The sequence below is a fragment of the Scyliorhinus torazame genome, chromosome 11 (genome assembly GCF_047496885.1).
Source record: "Scyliorhinus torazame isolate Kashiwa2021f chromosome 11, sScyTor2.1, whole genome shotgun sequence".
In the NCBI taxonomy this organism is placed as follows: Eukaryota; Metazoa; Chordata; class Chondrichthyes; order Carcharhiniformes; family Scyliorhinidae; genus Scyliorhinus; species Scyliorhinus torazame.
Genome location: NC_092717.1, coordinates 80,930,495 through 80,951,452, shown reverse-complemented (window position 1 = coordinate 80,951,452; position 20,958 = coordinate 80,930,495). Strand labels below are relative to the sequence as shown.

At 44.4% G+C, this 20,958-nt stretch overlaps 2 protein-coding genes across 3 annotated transcripts in view; one reads left to right on the top strand and one right to left on the bottom strand.

The window, feature by feature from the left end:
- csmd3b (CUB and Sushi multiple domains 3b) overlaps positions 1 to 20,958 on the bottom strand; it is a 2,718,576-nt gene that overhangs the window by 24,691 nt on the left and 2,672,927 nt on the right. For both annotated transcript variants that reach the window (XM_072467431.1, XM_072467430.1), the window contains one exon: positions 2,272 to 2,451. In XM_072467431.1, the coding sequence (XP_072323532.1) occupies positions 2,272 to 2,451 (180 nt within the window). The remainder of the gene's footprint in view (positions 1 to 2,271; positions 2,452 to 20,958) is intronic.
- On the top strand, positions 263 to 13,069 carry LOC140385359 (uncharacterized). The gene is made up of 2 exons (XM_072467432.1): positions 263 to 475; positions 10,605 to 13,069. The coding sequence occupies exons 1-2, from the start codon at positions 459 to 461 to the stop codon at positions 12,493 to 12,495; spliced, it is 1,908 nt and encodes a 635-aa protein (XP_072323533.1). The 5' UTR covers positions 263 to 458; the 3' UTR covers positions 12,496 to 13,069.

Here is a 20,958-nt window from a genome sequence, read left to right as displayed (position 1 = left end):
GGGTCCCAGCGTCGAAGAGTGGCGTGAACCACTCCGGCGTCGGGCCGCCCCAAAGTTGCGGAATCTTCCGCACCTTCAGGGACTAGGCTGGCCCCAGAGTGGTTTGCGCCACGCCGGCCGGCGGGGAAGGGGCTTGGCGCCACGCCAACTGCCGCCGAAGGGCCTCCGCCGGCCAGCACGAGTTGGCGCATGCGCGGGAGCGCCAGCATGTGCTGGCGTCATCCCAGCGCATGCGCAGGGGGGATCATCTCCGCGTCGGCCATGGCGGAGGAACAGCAGCCGACGCGGAGGAATAGAGTGTCCCCACGGCGCAGGCTCGCCCGCGGATCGGTGGGCCCCAATCACGGGCCAGGCCACCGTGGGGGCACTTCCCGGGGCCAGAACACCCCGACCCGGCGGGGGGGTCGGAGAATCCCGCCCCATAAGCCTGGTAAAAGGTCAGCAGAAACTCTGGAGAAATGGAGCAAATGGCCAGGTGAGCAGTTTGTCCATTGTTTCTACCATCAACATAATGACAAAAAAACTGGGGAACACTTGCGGAAATTCTGACAAAATTCTACATTATAACAATTCTGGTCTAGATTTGACCCTGCAATTACATTGTACAACAGAAAACCTCTCAAATGTCGCCCCCATCAGCTCTCTATATTTGTCTACCATTGCTGGATTCCCTGTCAGAAACTTGCAGCAGCCACGTATTAGTCACTCCTGGGCAATGCCTGGGAAACCGCCCATAATTATTCCAATGAACGTGAATCCAAAATGTTGGCTGGAGTTAAAAGCTCAATTTGCAACAGATGACGCTCTGTCCCTGTCACGGTACTCATGTTAAATCAGGTTCTTTCAGTTTAAAAATAAAAAATAAATAGAAAGCTACCAGTAATCATCAAAATCATTTTTATTTAACATCATAACACTTAGACCCTGACAGCACAGACAGAGGCCATTTGGCCTAGCATGCCTGTGTTGCCTCTTTGAAAGGGCCATCTAATTTAGCCCCAATGCTAGCTTTACCTCTTTTATCCTGCAAATTAATCCCCTTCAAGGTCAAGTTCAATTGCTTCTTAAAAGCACAAATGGAATCTCATTCCATCATCTTTTCAATTAATGTGTTAAAAAATCTGCATGAGAAAATGTTGCCTCATTTCCCTTTCATCATTTGAGAATTATTTTAAATCTGTGACCTCTGCTTACGAACTCACAAGGATATAGTTTCACCCCCTCACTCTGTCGAAGGCCTCATAACTTTCAATGCCTCAGTTAACTTTCTCACTCAATAGAAAATAATTTAAGCTTTTCCAATCTCTCCTCATAACTGAAGTCCCTTAGCCCTGGTAACATCTGGTAAACCTCTTCAGATTTTATTGCCACTCCATGTTGTTCTTCACAAAGTGCAAAACGTTATGGTAATCTGCATTAAATTTTGTTTGCCACATGTCTTTCCATTCTACCAGTCCAAATATGTTGTGCTTCCTATTTATTGCATTGACAAGATTTTGCTTCATCTGAAAACTTCTTACACCGAAATGCAGGTCATTTATATCTAACAAGAAAATCAGCGGTCTTAATTCGGAGGACCCCTTCATTCTTCTTTTCAGTCAGGAAAACATTTGCTCACCTCTACTCTATGTTTTCTATCCCTGAGCCACTATCCCAAACACCATCAACACTTTAATAGCATGCTTCTATTTTCTGAATACATCTGTTAGGTGCTGCTTTATCAAGTGCCTTTCAAAGTCCACTGCACTGTCTTCGTCAACACCAAATTACTTCATCAAATTACTGACCATGTAAAAGATCCTCAAAAATAATAATTGAATTTGTACTTTTTCAGTTGGAAGGTATGCTAATGCCTTATCAGTGTGACAACTTGATAGATATCTATATTTTATTTTTGTGAACCTTAAAAATTGGCTTCAAGAAGCCAGTGAGCCATTAGCTTCTATAACAGGGGTGATTAGTAGTTTTATCTTACTATAACATTATTCACAAGAATACATTTAGATCATAAGGGCACCAAAAGTTGACAATCACTAGGCATACAATGGCTTTTTAATAATTTGGTAAGCTGACAGAAGGAACCTTACTACATGAATCTTAAATGGCAATTTAGAAAGTGTGAGTGACACATGGGTGGCTGAGAGTTGCAATAATCTCTTCTTAGTTCTTATACATCTACTAATATAACATTTTCAACAAAAGTATTAAGCACTCAAGTGATCACTGAAAGTGACAGGGCCAAACTGGAGGCTTTTGAAAAAAACATCTTACCATGACAGATTGGTGATTTTCCAGTCCATGTTCCATCAGACCTGCACGCTCTGTGTTCTGATCCTCCAGCTAAGAAGAATCCAGGCTGGCAAGTGTACAGCAATACATAACCCAGTGAAGGAAGATCCATCCCAACTACATTGGTATGAGCAGGTGTCTCCGGCTGTTTGCAGTTGTGCGCTGCAGTAATAACCAGGAGATATGGATGGGGGTGAAAAGAGTAATGCTTAACAGTTAGAAAACTAATAGACAACACTTTTCTTCTTAGCAATCTTTAATTCACAGCTTGGCACCTTGAAGTTCAAATAGTTTCAAAATGAACAAAGTTAGTGGCAACAATATATTTATTAATGATCACTAATGACATGCATAAGCAATTCTGTATGTAAATTTGTTAGACTGCCAACCAGCAGGTGGCAGTAGTACTACACCAAGTTTCACTGCAAGCTCGGAGAGAGTCTGAGTGAGAAGTCATCGTGGATAGTTGTGTTTAATGATAGCTGTCATATTCTAGTTGTTAGCAGTTTACAGTTTGTTAGTATTATTAGTATTGTTTTCTACCAACGTTATTGTAATTTAATAAATTGTACCTAGTCACGATCTAGACGTTCTCTGGTGCACTGACTCAATAATTCAACGTACTAGAAAGTAACATGGTACCAGATGTGGTGATCCACGAATTGAAGATCTGAAGTAAAAACTTTAGGAAATGGAACTACTAAAAAAAAAAATCGACTAATCGATGAAGAGCATCAAAAGAGCACATCTCAACGCTCAACTGGTCACCGAAGAAAAAGATGGATAGCTTGAAAACATCACAATGTCTTTGTGTAACTGGTAACCTGGATGCAAATGGGTGCGCTTTTAAGCAGCAGTTCACATTGTACGTGGCAGCCTTAGGTCTACAAGCACAGCCTGATGCACGAAAAATAGGATCACTGCTAACTATAGCAGGCACTTAGGCGATAGAGATTTTTTAACACATTTGTCTTTGAAAGGGAGGCAGATAGTAATAACTTTTGATGCCATCATTAAAAAGTTGAATGAGCATTGTACCCCAAGGTACAACTTTTGAAAGGTACATTTTCAGAACGCACATGCAGCATACAGGCGATTCGTTCGACAGTTTTCTCACGGATCTAAAATTAAAGGCTTGTAATTTTGCCACATTAAAATTATCAATAATCACGGATCAAATCGTGTTTAGCAGAAGAAACGATAAAGTGCGTGAACGTCTTTTGAGGGAGAATGAGCTCCAGCTTGAAGACGCAATAAAAAATTTGCCATGCTAGTGAGCTAGCTGTGCAGTAAATCAACACATTAAACATGAGAATTTTAGGCATGAAAGTTGGGAATGAAGCTAGCGCCATATATGTTGTAGCCCACCCAAAAGTAAAACATGGTCTCAACAGTAGTGGCCATTTTAAGTGATTGCCAGATGCCACCATTTTGTGTGAGCAGTGTGGAAATAGGCACTTACAGAGGCAATGTCCTGCCTTTGGGAACATTTTGTGAAGTGCAAGGGAAAAAAACACTTTTCTAAGCAATTTTTTTCCAACAAGAAAATCAACTCACAAAAATCTATAAACATTGTTAATGAAATTAACTTAGAGGACACATCTTTCATTGATGTCGTTTTGAATGCAGATAGGACCAACCAAGCCAAACAAAGTGAAATATCTTCTACGAATATAAGAACTAGTAATAATGAAGTATCTACTGTAAATAAAGATAATTGGACAGTTTCTTTATGTATAAATCAAACATTTATAATTGTCAAACTTGACACAGGAGCAAGAGCGAATCTCATCAGTATCACAGATATTGCAACAATATGAATCAAGCCCATGATTTTGAACAGACCAGTATTTTTAAAAGATTGCGATGGTCTGAGGATTAATTCTTTAGGCGTGTGTGAGCTTGAAGTTGAAGTCAAAGATAGAATCCATAAAGTGAAATTTTCAGTTGTAGCCACAGATCGTGAATCGTTACTAGGTATGGAAGCTTGTAAAACACTTCAGTTAGTCAAGAGAGTATACTTGCTGACTATGCTTTGAATGCAAACAGTGGATCAGTGGATTCAATAGTACAAGAGTTTGAACAAAGCCAAGTGTCAATTTGGCATTAAATAAATTACATTCCTGGGGGACAGGTTACTGCTCAAGGCGTACAGCCCGATCAAATGTAAAAACAGGTAATACTAAATATGCCACGACTGTTGGACAAGAAAGGTGTTCTGAGTTAATTAGAAATGGTCAATTTTCTAGGCAAATTTATTCCGAATTTGTCAGCCAAGACAACATGTTGGAGAGAAGTTATCAAGAAGATGAATACTTTTGAATGGAAAGATAAGCATGAGCAAGAATGGCTTACTCTTTGACAACAGCTCCAGTGCTAGCATTTTTCGACCCCACCAAGAAAACAAAAATCTCGATTGATGTGTTGAAGGATGGGTTAGGTGCAGTTTTGTTACAGCAGGAAGACTGAGAGGGCAGAAGCCAGTTGCCTATGCATCTAGGTCCATGACCAACTCTGAGTGTTGATATGCTCAAATTGAGAAGGAATGTCTTGGACTAGTTAATGGCTTGGAAAGGTTTCCTAGCTATGTGTATTGCCTACCAACTTATCTGGTAGAAACAGATCACAGACCATTGGTAGCCATTATCAAGAAAAACCTAAGTGAGATGTCACCACGCATACAGAGAATGATGATGAAACTCCAGCGGTATGATTTTGATCTAATATAGACTCCAGGCAAGCACATTGTAATTGCAGATGTGCTATCAAGAGCTGCAGTCATGCTGGAAGAAAATCATATGGAATAAGACAGTCATATGTCTCAGAGTTGATGAGCTGGAGTCTGAGCTTCAAACACTGAGGCACATCCGGGAGGAGGAGACTTACCTGAACACTTGTGTTTCAGGAGGCAGTCACACCTGTCAGAGTAAGTAGTTTAAATCCTGCCAGTGGCCAGGGACAGCAGGGTGTGACTGCAAGTCAGGCAGGTAAAGGGAACCAGCAGTCAAGAACTCAGGAGCCTCAGCCCTTGACCCTGTCCAACAGGTATGAGGCACTTGCTCCCTGTATGGATGGTGAACAGGGCTGCAGGAAGGATGGGTCAGCTGACCAAGGCACCATGGTTCAGCAGGCCATTCAAGGGTAGGGAGTAAATAGGCAAGTTGTAGTTGTAGGGAATTCTATTATCAGGGGGATAGATAGTATCCTTTGTGAGCAGGATAAAGAGTCCCGCATGGTATGTTGCCTGCCCGGTGCTAGGGTGCGGGACATCTCTGACTGGCTTGAAAGGATACTGGAGAGGGAAGGGGAGGATCCAGTTGTTGTGGTCCATGTCGGTACCAACAACATAGGCAAGTCTAGAAAAGAGGACCTGTTTAGAGATTATAAAGAGCTAGGATTCAAATTAAATAACAGGTCCTCAAGGGTCATAATCTCCGGATTACTGCCCGAGCCACGTGCAAATTGACATAGGGAGGCAAGAATAAGGGAAGTTAACACGTGGCTGAAAGAGTGGTGTGGGAAAGAGGGGTTCCTTTTCATGGGACACTGGCATCAGTTTTGGGACAGGGGGGACCTATACCGTTGGGATGGTCTCCACCTGAACCGAGCTGGGACCAGTGTTCTGGTGAAAAGAGTAAATAGGGTGGTCAATAGGACTTTAAACTAGAGATTGAGGGGGGAAGGGAAAGTCAGGGAACCAAGAGGTGAAGTAATCAGTGGGAAGCGTAGCTGCTTAGGAATACAAAAAAGCATGAAAAGACAGAACTCAGGAGAGGTTACGATAGTCCCCATCCCACAAAATATGACACAGTGTAAGGCTCAGTAAACCAAGGTCCACAACACTAAGAAAACAAAAAGGGACGGCCAATAGAGAATTAAAGGTGCTATATTTAAATGCGCGCAGTGTACGGAACAAGGTAGATGAGCTTGTGGCCCAGATTGTGACTGGCAGGTATGATGTGGTAGGCATCATAGAGACGTGGTTGCAGGGGGTTCAGGACTGGCATTTAAACATCCAGGGATTCACAACCGATCGAAAAGAGAGAGAGGTGGGCAGAGGGGGCGGGGTTGCCTTGTTAATTAGGAATGAAATTAAATCAATAGCACTAAACGACATAGGGTCAGATGATGTGGAGTCTGTGTGGGTAGAGTTGAGGAACCACAAAGGCAAAAAAAACATAATGGGAGTTATGTACAGGCCTCCTAACAGTGGTCAGGACCAGGGGCACAAAATGCACCACAAAATAGAAAGTGCATGTCAGAAAGGCAAGGTCACAGTGATCATGGGGGACTTCAATATGCAGGTAGACTGGGTAAATAATGCTGCCAGTGAACCCAAGGAAAGGGAATTCATTGAATGTTTACAGGAGGGATTTTTGGAACAGCTTGTGATGGAGCCCACGAGGGAACAGGCCATTCTGGACTTAGTGTTATGTAATGAGCCAGACTTGATTAAAGATCTGAAAGTAAGGGAACACTTAGGAGGCAGTGATCATAATATGGTAGAATTCAATCTCCAATTTGAAAGAAAGAAGGTAGAATTGACGAATGTGATATAAAATAGTTACTTTAGAGATACTAGTTAATGTAATGTAGAAATAAGCCACTTTGATTCTTGCAGTTAGGGACAAAGGAATTTGAGACCGCATGGAAAAAGCAGGAAGAGGTGTGTCTATGAGAGTGATGCTGCATTGATAGGGGCCAGAGAAAGGGATTGGAAGTGAGCCAATCAGAATAGATCGAACAGGTCAGGAGGGACATAGGCTGACCTATGTCCGTCGAGTATGTGAAACTTGATACCATTTGAATTGATTTTGCAGAGATCCCTTTGTCTTTTAGTTCAGTCGTTTTTCTGGGATGTAAGAGGCTGGATGTCTCTTACGTTTCTGTAAGATGATTCAAGCTTGCAAGCTAAATAAATAACTTCTTTTTACGTGCGAATCCGTCTCAACTTTTATTGAGGCCAGACTGACAGAGAAAGAAATTTGGAGATCTACATTTGGTGCCGAAAACCGGGATTTCTCTGGGCGATCCTGATCCAACTGCGAAATCAGAATTAGACTGATTATGAACAGGAGGATGGGGAACAAAGGGCCCTCAATGTAGAACCGGAAAACGACCGCGCATTGATTGTTCCCCTCTTCTTATCGTCTGATTAGTCTGGTCACTCGCGGTTGGCACAGAAAGACCGCCTCGACGAAATCACAGGTCAGTCTGGGGATTAGCACTTTAATTGATGGGATTTCATATTGTTGTTTCGGCTTGGGTTAGGGTTTTGGGCTGATGGGACTTTAATAATGAAGGTTCAGTCTATTATAAGGGTTCAGAGGCTGATGTGACTTAATTAATGAAGGTTCCGTCTATTATAAGGGTTTAGAGGCTGATGTGACTTAATTAATGAAGGTTCAGTCTATTATAAGGGTTCAGAGGCTGATGTGACTTAATTAATGAAGGTTCAGTCTATTATATGGGTTCAGAGGCTGATGTGACTTCATTAATGAAGGTTCAGTCCAGTATAACTGTTTTTAAATCTGAAGATGGTTCAACTCTATGTGTGAGTGTTTTAAATATATAGTTGATTAAGCTAAAATTGTCTCCTTGGACTGTAAAGTTCCGAGGTCTAGTTGAGATTGTGAGGAATGCTGCATATTGGTTGAAGCAGAAGTCTCTCAAAGGGTTAACAGCAGCAGGCGGAGTTGAAAACAGACAGTGCTTCTCACTCAGGCTTTGAGATAACAGCAGCAGCCGTAGTGTAATCGGATACCTTTCCTTTGAGTCAGTTACGTTTTGAATTAATTAAAGGAAACCAGTGGGTTTCTCCACCTCTTTGAAAAAAGTTATTATTTTCGAAAGCAATTGATTGAAACTGCCAGAATCTTAAGTTTTACTTACTTGAAATAAGGTTTATCTCATTTTATCTGGAGATTAATAGAAACTTAAAGAAGATCATGGACACCATTTTAAAAAGTGTCAATCTGGAGATGATAGTTGATTTTGCTAATACTTATGTGTATGTAAAAGAAAAAAAAACTTGTTAAAAGAAAAAATTGTTAAGATAAAGAAATAATTAAGTTGTAAATGTTATACAAGTTTGTGTTAAGCAAATTGTAAATTTAGTTCTGAGTTGAGATCAGAGCTAAGCTTGCAAGTTGCAGTAATTCAATTTGAATTTTCAAACATTTTTAAGTTTAAAAAAAAAAAGAGAGCAAATAGAGAAAAGAAGGAGGCTCAGTTACAAAGGTTAAGACTGAGTATGTAATGAAAAAGGATGATCTGCGACCCCAACAAGCGGCAGAAATGGTAGTTTACCAGCAGGAGCTCCAATATAGTGACTTTGGGTGGGTGGATCAGCGAAGAGGAGGATGAGACAACAGTGCTATATTTCTATCACCTCCCCAGTGGTGGACGTTAGACATTGAACAGTCACTGCATCACGTTACCCTGGCCTATGACAGAACTGGACGAAACAGGGAGTTGGAGGACAAATACCGGCCATTACTTGAGACCGAATGGCCAATCAAGGTTACAGCCACAGTCACGGGAAAAGAAGGTACAGCCGATTTTGTTACAATATCACCACATTTATGGCCACAGTCAGCTTCGGTAAGCCCTCATATTACACGTCAGGTCCATGACCAGTACCATGCCAGGGATATGGGGCGAATGGTCAGTATCTTACCGCAGCTCGTCAGAATAGGTATGAGATATACCTTTTGAACAATCCACGTCTGACATTTAAATACTGTACCACTATCAATCCAGCCTGTTTTCTTAGTGGTCCCCCTGTCCATGAAGACGCACCTGGCCACGACTGTTTAGCCTTGATTCAGGAAACTACCACAATAAGGGGCGATTTGAGTGACATTTCGTCAGAACAACCTGACATGATTATGTGTGGTCAAATATCCCACCGGGGTTTAGTTAATGACCTACTGCAGGCCCTCCTTCTGCCAGCGCAGATTTCCGTTATTAAATGCGCTGCCCACACGAATGGTACAACCCCAGTTGACGTTGGTAATGAACGAGCAGATTGTGCAGCGCGCACAGCCGCACAAATTCAGCAAGTGATGGTGCCTAAAATGTTAAGTCAGACTAAACGATCTACTATGAATGTGTCTGCTTCTGACAAGCCAATGCCAACCATCCAAGACGTCAGAAGGTTACAGGAGGACGCTCCTGAGAGTGATAAACAAATGTGGAAACGGTTAGGTTGTACATATGATTCTGTTTCCTCTTTATGGACCACGCCTGCACATCAGACTTGTATGTCTGATGTACTGGCTTTATGGGTCATCGAATGTGTACACTTTGCAACTCATTGTGGGGCTCGAGGGACTAGTGATTTGTCGCTGGACACTTGGTGGCACCCTAAAATGCAGGGGTTGGCCCAAAGTATCAGTAATCGGTGTTTGATTTGTCAGCAATATAACACCGGAAAAGGTATCCCTTGTGGGAAGGGGCAAACCCCGTTGCCCAGTGGTCCCTTTGAGACGCTCCAAATGGATTACATTGAGTTGGAAAGGTGTCAATGTTACAAATATGTTTTGGTCATTGTGGATGTGTTCAGCAGATGGGTCGAGGCGTATCCGACTATCGATAATAAAGCTGCTACTGTGGTTAAAGTCTTGATGAGGGAAATCATTCCCCGGTACGGTATACCAGCTCAGTTAAGTTCTGATAATGGGCCTCATTTTATTGGACAAATTAACAAGGGGATTTGCTCCCAGTTGGGCATACGCCAGCAGTTACACTGTGCTTACAGACCGCAGGCAGCCGGGGTGGTTGAGAGACACAATCAGACCCTCAAAACTAAATTGGCTAAATTAAGAGCAGACACGGGACTGACATGGCTTAAGTTGCTCCCCGTTGCCCTCTTCCAGCTGCGGGTTACACCTGCGGGACCAGCCCGGCTCTCTCCCGCCGAGATTCTTTATGGCAGGCCTCTTAGAACTCCTTGGAGCCTGCAGGTTCCCAGACGGGTTCAGTTTCATCAGATGACTGAAGAAATGACCACCTATGTTCTAGCCCTTACGCAAGTGCTCAAGGAACTCCATGGCCAAGTCCGCGCGGCTCACGAGCCATTGCCCCCAGTACCTAGCTCACTTTCAGTCCAGCCCGGTAGTTATGTCATGGTCAAAAATTGGACTAGGAAGGGGTCGGAGCCGCGATGGGATGGGCCCTTCCAAGTTCTCCTTACCACCCCCACAGCAGTTAAAGTGGAGGGGCGAAGTGCTTGGGTCCACCTACATCACTGTAAATTGAGTCCATCTCCACTACTGTAAAAGGTCGGATACTAACCTGCCTCCCTTCTCCAGTGCTATTTTACAGGTGTGGAGCATGATGGAGTGGCTACGCATCGTCTGTCTGATATTTGGCCTCACTTCGCTTGGCGTGTTATTGGCGATGGACATGGAAAAGGGGAATATTATGTATCTGTGTAGCCCCAACCAATCTACAAGGATACATCACCTATGCAAAGGTGATGTTCTTCACTGCCCCCATATACGAGGACATGGTATCGACTCATGGAAGGTCATCAAAGTTAAGGAGAATGCGGGAGTCATGAAGCAGCTGCACCGGTCCTGGCGATGGGAAGGGAACATTATATGGACATTGCCTTGTTTTTGGAATACATGTAAATTTGATTTTGGATGTGTTAAAAGTGGTACAATAAAGGTAACATCAGGCTGTCAGAAGAGTGTAGGAAGAGACCATGAGAAAGAGAAAGGGACTAGAGAGAGGACGGGGCGTGTGAGAAGGGAAGTACAGCTAGAACGTAGGTTACCGGGAGATGCACTTAAGTTAATTAAAGGCCAAACTGAGGAAAACCCGGGTAGTATGAATCTCTTCTACCAGATTAACCACCGTCTGTATGGCCAGGGACGGGTTGTCTGCTACCCAAACCCCGCAGCGGTGTCTAGGTTATTTTCTGTTTCACCGCTTTGGGGCACTCCCCAAACGGTGGTTCATTGTCAGCGTTCCGAGCCATTGCCCGAGCACGTCACTCTTCCTTACGATCCGGATTCAGCACCACCGGCTATTTGCCTTCCCCTCCCTCGGGATAATTCCCATTCACAGTACGATAGGCTGCGACGGTGGAGGGCGTACATACCTAGCCACTTCACTCCCAATAGGGATTCCCGGTCGTACGAGAATTGCTTCAGCAGTGAAGGATATGGCTGTTTGCTGGTAGAGGTGGACACAAATATAACATGTCTGTTTCCCACCTGTACGGACAGGAGGTGCCATATCACCCAGGCGTCTGGCCAATGCGTTTGTTATAACACCACTTGCGTTCCATTGAACGCTGGCCTCCAGCTCCTTTGTGGCTGGGCGAATGTCTCTCATATCACTGTTGGGAATAGGGCTTTCCGCATTGCTGGGCGGCCCGAATGGGCATTTCAAAATTGGATAAACTGGGCTACTGGGAGGTCCTTACGCAACCGATATGCTGATTGTGATGCTAGTCTCCACACGGAACAAGGATACTACTTTTTATTTAATGGTACGGCGACCAACGTTTTGTCACCCCCATTTCCCCGCCGAATTGCTATAGGGACTCTAGTCCCTACCACAGTCCCCTGCCCTTCGGCGTGGAACCTGCATAATCAGTTAGCACGCCGGGCAGTCTCTGCTGAATTTTGCGAGAACTGGAAAAAACCTCAGGTTCTTGCACCCAACCGGGGCCACTCAGCCGGGTGGGGCATTCTGAGCGTATTGACACTGGGAGGTGTGGGGGGTTCCTTGGCTGTTAGTGATCGGAATTATTTTATTTGCGGCCTTACCATCTTGGGAAATGAAACCTTGGGAGCCCTCGGGGCAATAACTAAGGAGTTGTCTCAGCTACGGTTGTTTGCAATGCAGAACCGGTATGCTCTTGACTATCTTCTGGCCCGTGAGGGTGGGGTATGCGCCATAGTACAGGGCAAGTGTATCATGGGTGTTCAGGACTTGACCGCTAACATTACTAAATTTATGGATCGCATACGGGATCACTTGGACGGGATGCAGGATCCTGACTCTTGGGGTAACTGGGGATTTGGAGGATGGAAGGACTGGTTGATAAATATGGCCATGTATCTAGTGGTAGCTATCGGCTGCATCTTTGTGGGCCTGGCCATCCTTAAATGTGTGATGGGTAGAATGCGGGGTGCACTAGATCAGATCACCGCCCCAATCACCGAGAAAAAAAAATTTAACTGTTAAAATCCATGAGGGTGAGGCAGATGAAGGGGGGCTAAGACAGGAATTGGAAATGCAGCGACGGATCTTTTTAGATGAGGAACCGTAGCTATAGATTGGATAGTTCGGTTATCATGGAATGATAAAAGGAGGGAATGACGAATATGATATAAAATAGTTACTTTAGAGATACTAGTTAATGTAATGTAGAAATAAGCCACTTTGATTCTTGCAGTTAGGGACAAAGGGATTTGAGACTGCATGGAAAAAGCAGGAAGAGGTGTGTCTATGAGAGTGATGCTGCATTGATAGGGGCCAGAGAAAGGGATTGGAAGTGAGCCAATCAGAATAGATCGAACAGGTCAGGAGGGACATAGGCTGACCTATGTCCGTCGAGTATGTGAAACTTGATACCATTTGAATTGATTTTGCAGAGATCCCTTTGTCTTTTAGTTCAGTCGTTTTTCTGGGATGTAAGAGGCTGGATGTCTCTTACGTTTCTGTAAGATGATTCAAGCTTGCAAGCTAAATAAATAACTTCTTTTTACGTGCGAATCCGTCTCAACTTTTATTGAGGCCAGACTGACAGAGAAAGAAATTTGGAGATCTACAGAATCAGATGTAAAGGTGTTACAGTTAAATAAAGGTAACTACAGGGGCATGAGGGAGGAACTAACGAAAATCGACTGGGAGCAGAGCCTAGTGGGAAAGACAGTAGAACAGCAATGGCAGGAGTTTCTGGGAGTAATTGAGGACACAGTACAGAGGTTCATCCCAAAGAAAAGAAAGGTTATCAGAGGGGGGATTAGGCAGCCATGGCTGACAAAGGAAGTTAGGGAATGCATCAAAGCAAAAGAGAAAGCCTATAATGTGGCAAAGAGTAGTGGGAAGTCAGAAGATTGGGAAGGCTACAAAAACAAACAGAGGATAACAAAGAGAGAAATAAGGAAAGAGAGGATCAATTATGAAGGTAGGCTAGCCAGTAACATTAGGAATGATAGTAAAAGTTTCTTTAAATACATTAAAAACAAATGGGAGGCAAAAATAGACATTGGGCCGCTCCAAAATGACGCTGGTAATCTAGTGATGGGAGACAAGGAAATAGCTGAGGAACTAAATAAGTACTTTGCGTCAGTCTTCACAGTAGAAGACATGAGTAATATGCCAACAATTCAGGAGAGTCAGGGGGCAGAGTTGAATATGGTAGCCATCACAAAGGAGAAAGTGCTAGAGAAACTAAGAGGTCTAAAAATTGATAAATCTCCGGGCCCAGATGGGCTACATCCTAGAGTTCTAAAGGAGATAGCTGAATAAATAGTGGAGGCATTAGTTATGATCTTTCAAAAGTCACTTGAGTCAGGGAAAGTCCCAGAGGATTGGAAAATCGCTGTTGTAACCCCCCTGTTCAAGAAGGGAACAAGGAAAAAGATGGAAAATTATAGGCCAATTAGCCTAACCTCGGTTGTTGGCAAGATTCTAGAATCCATTGTTAAGGATGAGATTTCTAAATTCTTGGAAGAGCAGGGTCGGATTTGGACCAGTCAGCATGGATTTAGTAAGGGGAGGTCGTGCCTGACAAACCTGTTAGAGTTCTTTGAAGAGATAACAAATAGGTTAGACCAAGGAGAGCCAATGGATGTTATCTATCTTGACTTCCAAAAGGCCTTTGATAAGGTGCCTCACGGGAGACTGCTGAGTAAAATAAGGGCCCATGGTATTCGAGGCAAGGTACTAACATGGATTGACGATTGGCTGTCAGGCAGAAGGCAGAGAGTTGGTATAAAAGGTTCTTTTTCGGAATGGCAACCGGTGACGAGTGGTGTCCCGCAGAGTTCAGTGTTGGGGCCATAGCTGTTCTCTTTATATATTAACGATCTAGATGACGGGACTGGGGGCATTCTGGCTAAGTTTGCCGATGATACAAAGATAGGTGGAGGGGCAGGTAGTATGGAGGAGGTGGGGAGGCTGCAGAAAGATTTAGACAGTTTAGGAGAGTGGTCCAAGAAATGGCTGATGAAATTCAACGTGGGCAAGTGCGAGGTCTTGCACTTTGGAAAAAAGAATAGAGCCATGGACTATTTTCTAAACGGTGACAAAATTCATAATGCTGAAGTGCAAAGGGACTTGGGAGTCCTAGTCCAGGATTCTCCAAAGGTAAACTTGCAGGTTGAGTCCGTAATTAAGAAAGCAAATGCAATGTTGTCATTCATCTCAAGAGACTTGGAATATAAAAGCAGGGATGTACTTCTGAAGCTTTATAAAGCATTAGTTAGGCCCCACTTAGAATACTGTGAGCAATTTTGGGCCCCACACCTCAGGAAGGACATACTGGCACTGGAGCGGGTCCAGCGGAGATTCACACGGATGATCCCAGGAATGGTAGGCCTAACATACGATGAACGTCTGAGGATCCTGGGATTATATTCATTGGAGTTTAGGAGGTTGAGGGGAGATCTAATAGAAACTTACAAGATAATGAATGGCTTAGATAGGGTGGATGTAGGGAAGTTGTTTCCATTAGCAGGGGCGACTAGGACCCGGGGGCACAGCCTTAGAATAAAAGAGAGTCACATTAGAACAGAGATGAGGAGAAATTTCTTCAGCCAGAGAGTGGTGGGTATGTGGAATTCATTGCCACAGAGGGCGGTGGAGGCCGGGACGTTGAGTGTCTTTAAGACAGAAGTTGATAAATTCTTGATTTCTCGAGGAATTAAGGGCGATGGAGAGAGAGCGGGTAAATGGAGTTGAAATCAGCCATGATTGATTGGTGGAGTGGACTCGATGGGCCGAATGGCCTTACTTCCGCTCCTATGTCTTATGGTCTTAAGATGTACAAGCGCATGATCAAAAATCAAAACTAACAGTGGGCAGAAACCAAAAAGGATGAAGTTCTACAGATGGTAATCAAAGATTTTAATGAGGGATGGCCAAAAGGGTCAAGTTCAAAGTACCACAGAATCAGGGCAGAACTAAGTGTAACCAGTGGATTCCTACGAAGGCAGCAAAGAATAATAATACCACAGTCTCATTTTCATGAGGGCCACCTCGGAATTGAAAAGTGTAAAAGGAGAGCACGAGACATGGTATATTGGCCAGGGATCAACAAGGATACTTAAAGGATGGAAAAGGAATACGCGACATGTCAAAAATTAAAAAAAAATAGCCAAATGAAAGAAGCAATGCAGATGTGCGACACAGTGACACTTCCATGGCAGAACGTAGGATAGACTTGTTTTATCTCGAAGTGAAAGAGTATTTACTAATCATGGATTACTGTTTCAATTTTCCTGAAGTGGCACAGTTATCCAGCTCATCAGCCAGGTGCATACTAAAGCTATCTTTGCTCGTCATGGTATTCCACGGGTTGTCAAGAGTGCCAATGGTCCATGTTTCAGGAATGGAGGGAATTGGTGCAGAGGTATGACTTCAAGCATGTCACATCCAGTCCTGAATAGCCACAGTCAAATGGAAAGGCAGAGGAAGGTGTGCAAATAGTAAAACAATGACTTAAAAAATCGATGCACAGCCAGGATGATCCATAACTGAGCAATGCTCAGTTATCGAGCATCACCTCTGAGCAATGGTTTGTCACCATCACAATTACTGATGAACAGGAAGATTAAGAACAATGTTGCCCCATGTCTTTCAAATCAACAAGCAAGTCACAAAACAAAACATCAACTGCAGTCTCAAAAGAGGAACCAGAAGAGATACCATGACAGGTCAACTATGTCTCTACAACCTTCAGAAACAATGATATTGTAAGGGAGGAGGATCCCGATGGCTGGTCAAAGTGTGCAAAGGTGATAGAGAAGATAGGTCCAAAGTCCTATACATTCATCACAGATCAAGGAAAGCGACTCAGGAGAAACAGAAGAGCTTGGTTAAAAATTCAGCAACCTGTTACTTTACTGTCAGCAGATAATGTGTGCGAAAACTTCTGTCTATCCAAACCAACGCAACCTGAACCAGAATCAAGTGTACAACCTGAAGCCGCACAGAGTAATGCAATGCACACAGAGTAATGTAATGCCAACAGAGGCATCTTCAGAGCGACTAGAATGTCTAACAGATTTGGCAGGTCAACAAAAGCTTAGAAGGTCAACGAGACATCGAAATAAGACTGACAGACTGATTCTTTAGTGGACACTTTAAATTGTAATTAATCTGAATCAGCAAGGTAGCACAGTGGTTAGCACAGTGGCTTCACAGCTCCAGGGTCCCAGGTTCGATTCCCGGCTTGGGTCACTGTCTGTGTGGAGTCTGCATGTTCTCACTGTGTCTGCGTGGGTTTCCTCCGGGTGCTCCAGTTTCCTCCCATAGTCCAAAGATGTGCAGGTTAAGTGGATCAGCCATGCTAAATTGCCCTTAGTGACCAAAAAGGTCAGGTGGGGTTACTGGGTTATGGGGATAGGGTGGAGGGGTGGGCTTAAGTGGGGTGCTCTTTCCAAGAGCCAGTGCAGACTCAATGGGCCAAATGGCCTCCTTCTGCACTGGAAATTATAAATGATTCTTATATATATGAATTGTTATGCTATGCATATTATATGTATGATAATTGGTTGAAATGATGTATACTATATTTTTGTTAAAATCTAAAGGAAAGCGGATGTAATCAGGGTAGCACGGTAGCACAGTGGCTTGCAATGTGGCTTCACAACGCCAGGGTCTCAGGTTCGATTTCCCCGCTGGGTCACTGTCTGTGCCGAGTCTGCAAGTTCTTCCCGTATCTGCATGGGTTTCCTCCGAGTGCTCCGGTTTCCTCCCACAGTCCAAAGACATGCAGGTTAGGTGGATTGGCCATGCTAAATTGCCCTTAGTGTCCAAAATGTTTAGGAGGGGTTATTGGGTTACGGGGATAGGGTGGAAATTAGGGCTTAAATGGGTCGGTGCAGACTCGATGGGGTGAATGGCCTCCTTCTGCACTGTATGTTCTATGTCCTATATAATGATATGCATAAGCAATTCTGTATGTTAATATGTTAGACCTCCAACCAGCAGATGACAATAGAACTATACCATGTGATACTGCAACCTCGGAGAGTCTAAGTGAGAAGTCATCGTGGATAGTTGTGTTTAGTGATAGCTCTCGTATTCTAGTTGTTAACAGCTTACAGTTCATCAGTAGCATTTGTATTGTTTTCTACCCACGTTATTGTAATTTGATTAATCGTAACTAGTCACAAACTAGATGTTCCTTGGTGTACTGACTCAATGATTGCAACGCACTAGAACGTAACACTAACTAGCATTAATCTGAACCAGTTTGGTGGTGTATGGGTTAGTCTTTACAGGTTAGTCAAGAACAAGGATAATCAGGCAAGTTGTTCAACAGGACCACTGATCCACCTTTGTCCATGTTGCAGCCCTTGTCAAAGTTGAATTTCATCCTCAGGAGGTTACATAGGACATAGAATTTACAGTGCAGGAAGAGGCCATTTGGCCCATCGAGTCAGCACCGGCCCTTGGAAAGAGCACCCTACTTAAGTCCACGCCTCCACCCTATCCCCATAACCCAGTAACCCCAACTAACTTTTTTGGGCACAATGGGCAATTTATCATTGCCAACACACCTAACCTGCACATCTTTGGACTGTGGGAGGAAATTGGAGCTCCCGGAGGAAACCCACGCAGACACGGGGAGAACGTGCAGACGCCGCAGACAGTGACCCAAGCCAGGAATCGAACCTGGGACCCCGGAGCTGTGAAGCAACTGTGCCAACCATTGTGCAGCCCGTTAAGTGACAAGTGTCAAAAAATCAAACAATATGAGCAATACAACAGTAACAGAAGATGCTGGAAACACACAAGAGGTCAAGCAGCAGAAATGGAGAAACAGAAGTGTTAGTCAATATTTCTCAGGAAGGGAAGGTATAACCAATGAACAGCATTTAAAAAGGAACTGAACAAGATAAAGGGAAAAGGGGGAAAAAGGCAAAACCTTCCACCCCAGTTTTACTTGTACTTCTTCTGCCTTGGTATTCTTATTCATTGCTTACACTGCGGTCACCTCTACACTGGACAGACTAAATGCATATTGGGTGATGGCTTTGCTGAACACCTAGGTTGAGTCTACACTTAACATTTTAATTCTCAATGTCAATCCTACTCTGATCTCACTTTCTACCAACCAGTTTGCAGTCTCCTGGGCTTAATACTGAGCTCAATAACTTTAAATCTGAAGAAACATTCCTATTTTCTGTTTGACATAAGGAGAATGTTTACATCAGAGCCATTAACAGAGGTGCTGTTGTGGGCTGGCCCTGGGGGGGTGGGGAATCATCTATCAGTGCATAACTGATGAGGTGATCTATATCCTAGGGTCCTCCTCCCTTTCTTCCATCATATTCTGGGACACAGCTAAGATTACCACTTTTGTCTTTCCTATTAACACTTTGTCTTGCCTGACACCTTCGTTTCAGAGGTACAATAAACTAACAAGAGGCCGGATATTGATCTTGTAAACTTCATGAACTAGTGTGTGTTGATGACTACTCATTTTTTTAACATTTGAAACAAAAGCACTTTCATGACCTTAAGATGTCCTTAATAACCAACTCAGTATTTTTAAAATATTGGGCATGATTCAGTGGTCTCAAATTAAAGCAGCGTCAAGAAAGATCCCGCTATTCATTTTGTTTCTAATCTGTATTGTCACAGGTAGGCTTACATTAACGCTGCAATGAAGTTACTGTGAAAAGCCCCAGTCGCCACACTCCGGTTCCTGCTCGGGTACACAGAGGGAGAATTCAGAATGTCCAATCCATCTAACAGCACGTTTTTCGGAACTTGTGGGAGGAAACCGGAGCACGTGGAGGAAACCCACGAGCTCGTGGAGACGATGCGCGGACAGTGACCCAAGCCGTGAACCGAACCTGGGACCTTGGCGCTGTGAAGCACCTGTGCTAACCACTGTGCTATCGTGCCAAACCCCCCCCCCCTCCAATGGCACTCAATTGCATCTCATTCAATGGCACTTTGCCATTTGCTTGGGCCTCAGCGAGGAACACTGTGGCCTCAGGAGCAACCCCCCCCCACACTTCACCCAACTTAGCTCTTTCAGGGTCCTCGAGCCCCTCCTCACCTCACCTCTTATGGGCAAAGCCCCTGGTCCGTCCCCTGGCATGGGCAACCTTGCACCTTGGCACTGCCAGCCTGGCACCACCCCTGCCAACCTGATATGTCACCTGGGCACTCTGGCAGTGTCAGGCTGGCACTGCCAGGATGCTCGGCAGGCAGTGACAAGGTGTCCAGTGGAGTTCCAGAGTATCACCATACCCTGTTCCTGATGACCCAGGGGGCTAAATTCCCGACGTGCCATCATGACTGGTTCGCAATTTTGTCAACTGGTATGAAATGTCGCCCGGTTGAGGCTTCACTGGCAAGGCTGATGAATCCAGGATGAGCACATATTTGAAGGGCGAGATCCAGATCGCAATGTACCACAAGATTCCGTTGACTCTTGTGAGATGTTTCGAGCGTCACACATCACGTGAAAGGTCAACAGCCTCATCCCGACATCAAATCGGGCACAACAAGGCCATGGAATAGTGCCCGTTGTCACTATTGTAATGTGGGAAGATCATCAGCCGTGAATTTCCACAAAGAGCATTGTGATAAGGACCAGATAATTTGATTGAGTGATAAATATTGGCTAGAACATAGGGGATATACCTCTCCTGCTCTTTTTCAGAATAATCTGATAACACCTTTTAAGTCCACCCAAGTGAGCCTCAGTGCACCATTTCTTCTAAAAAACAGCAGCTGGACTACTCCATTCCCCGCCGTTAAGATTCGGAAGCCCAATCAGGCGGAGATTCCCACGTCAGGCCAAAAGCATGATTGGCGCTGGGGCAGCACACCTGTCCCCAGTCTCTGGTCCTGCCACAGTGAGGAACTTGCAAACTGCTCCTTTGCATTCATTTCAAAGCTATTAGCGGGCTGGAAGACGGAATCTCCCCCCCCCCCCCTATTATGCACCATCCCTCCCAGCCAGGAGTCAAGTGGGCGTGATTTGGTGGAAGTATTTACAAACAGCATCCAGGCATCATGGCCTTTGAGGCCAGGAGCAAGGAGGTAAGTGCCGTTTTCAATGTCTCCGGGCTTGCTGCGGGCTATATGCCTGGAGCTCTGGGTCTAGTGAAGGTTGACTTGCTGGCAAGGGTGAGGACTCGAGGTGTCCCCTTCGGGATGGGGTGGCATGGCTAAACCTCTCATTGCTGCTGTAAAAGTCTGGCAACTCACCCCTTGGGTGTTACTTACAGGCTCCTGAATGTTTAAACTGTTGACTGCTGCCAGTATCCTGGAAATGCTCTTGAGGTCTCCTCATCATGTAGATATCTTGCTCATCTGGAAACCTTCATGTACCAGCAGTACAATCAGGAGGATGTGCACGGCCATGCTCAATCGTGTTGGGACTCTTCATTGCACTCCTTAGACACGCAGCTCCACAGCAGAGGAAGCAGGGGATTAACAGAGCTGACCCAC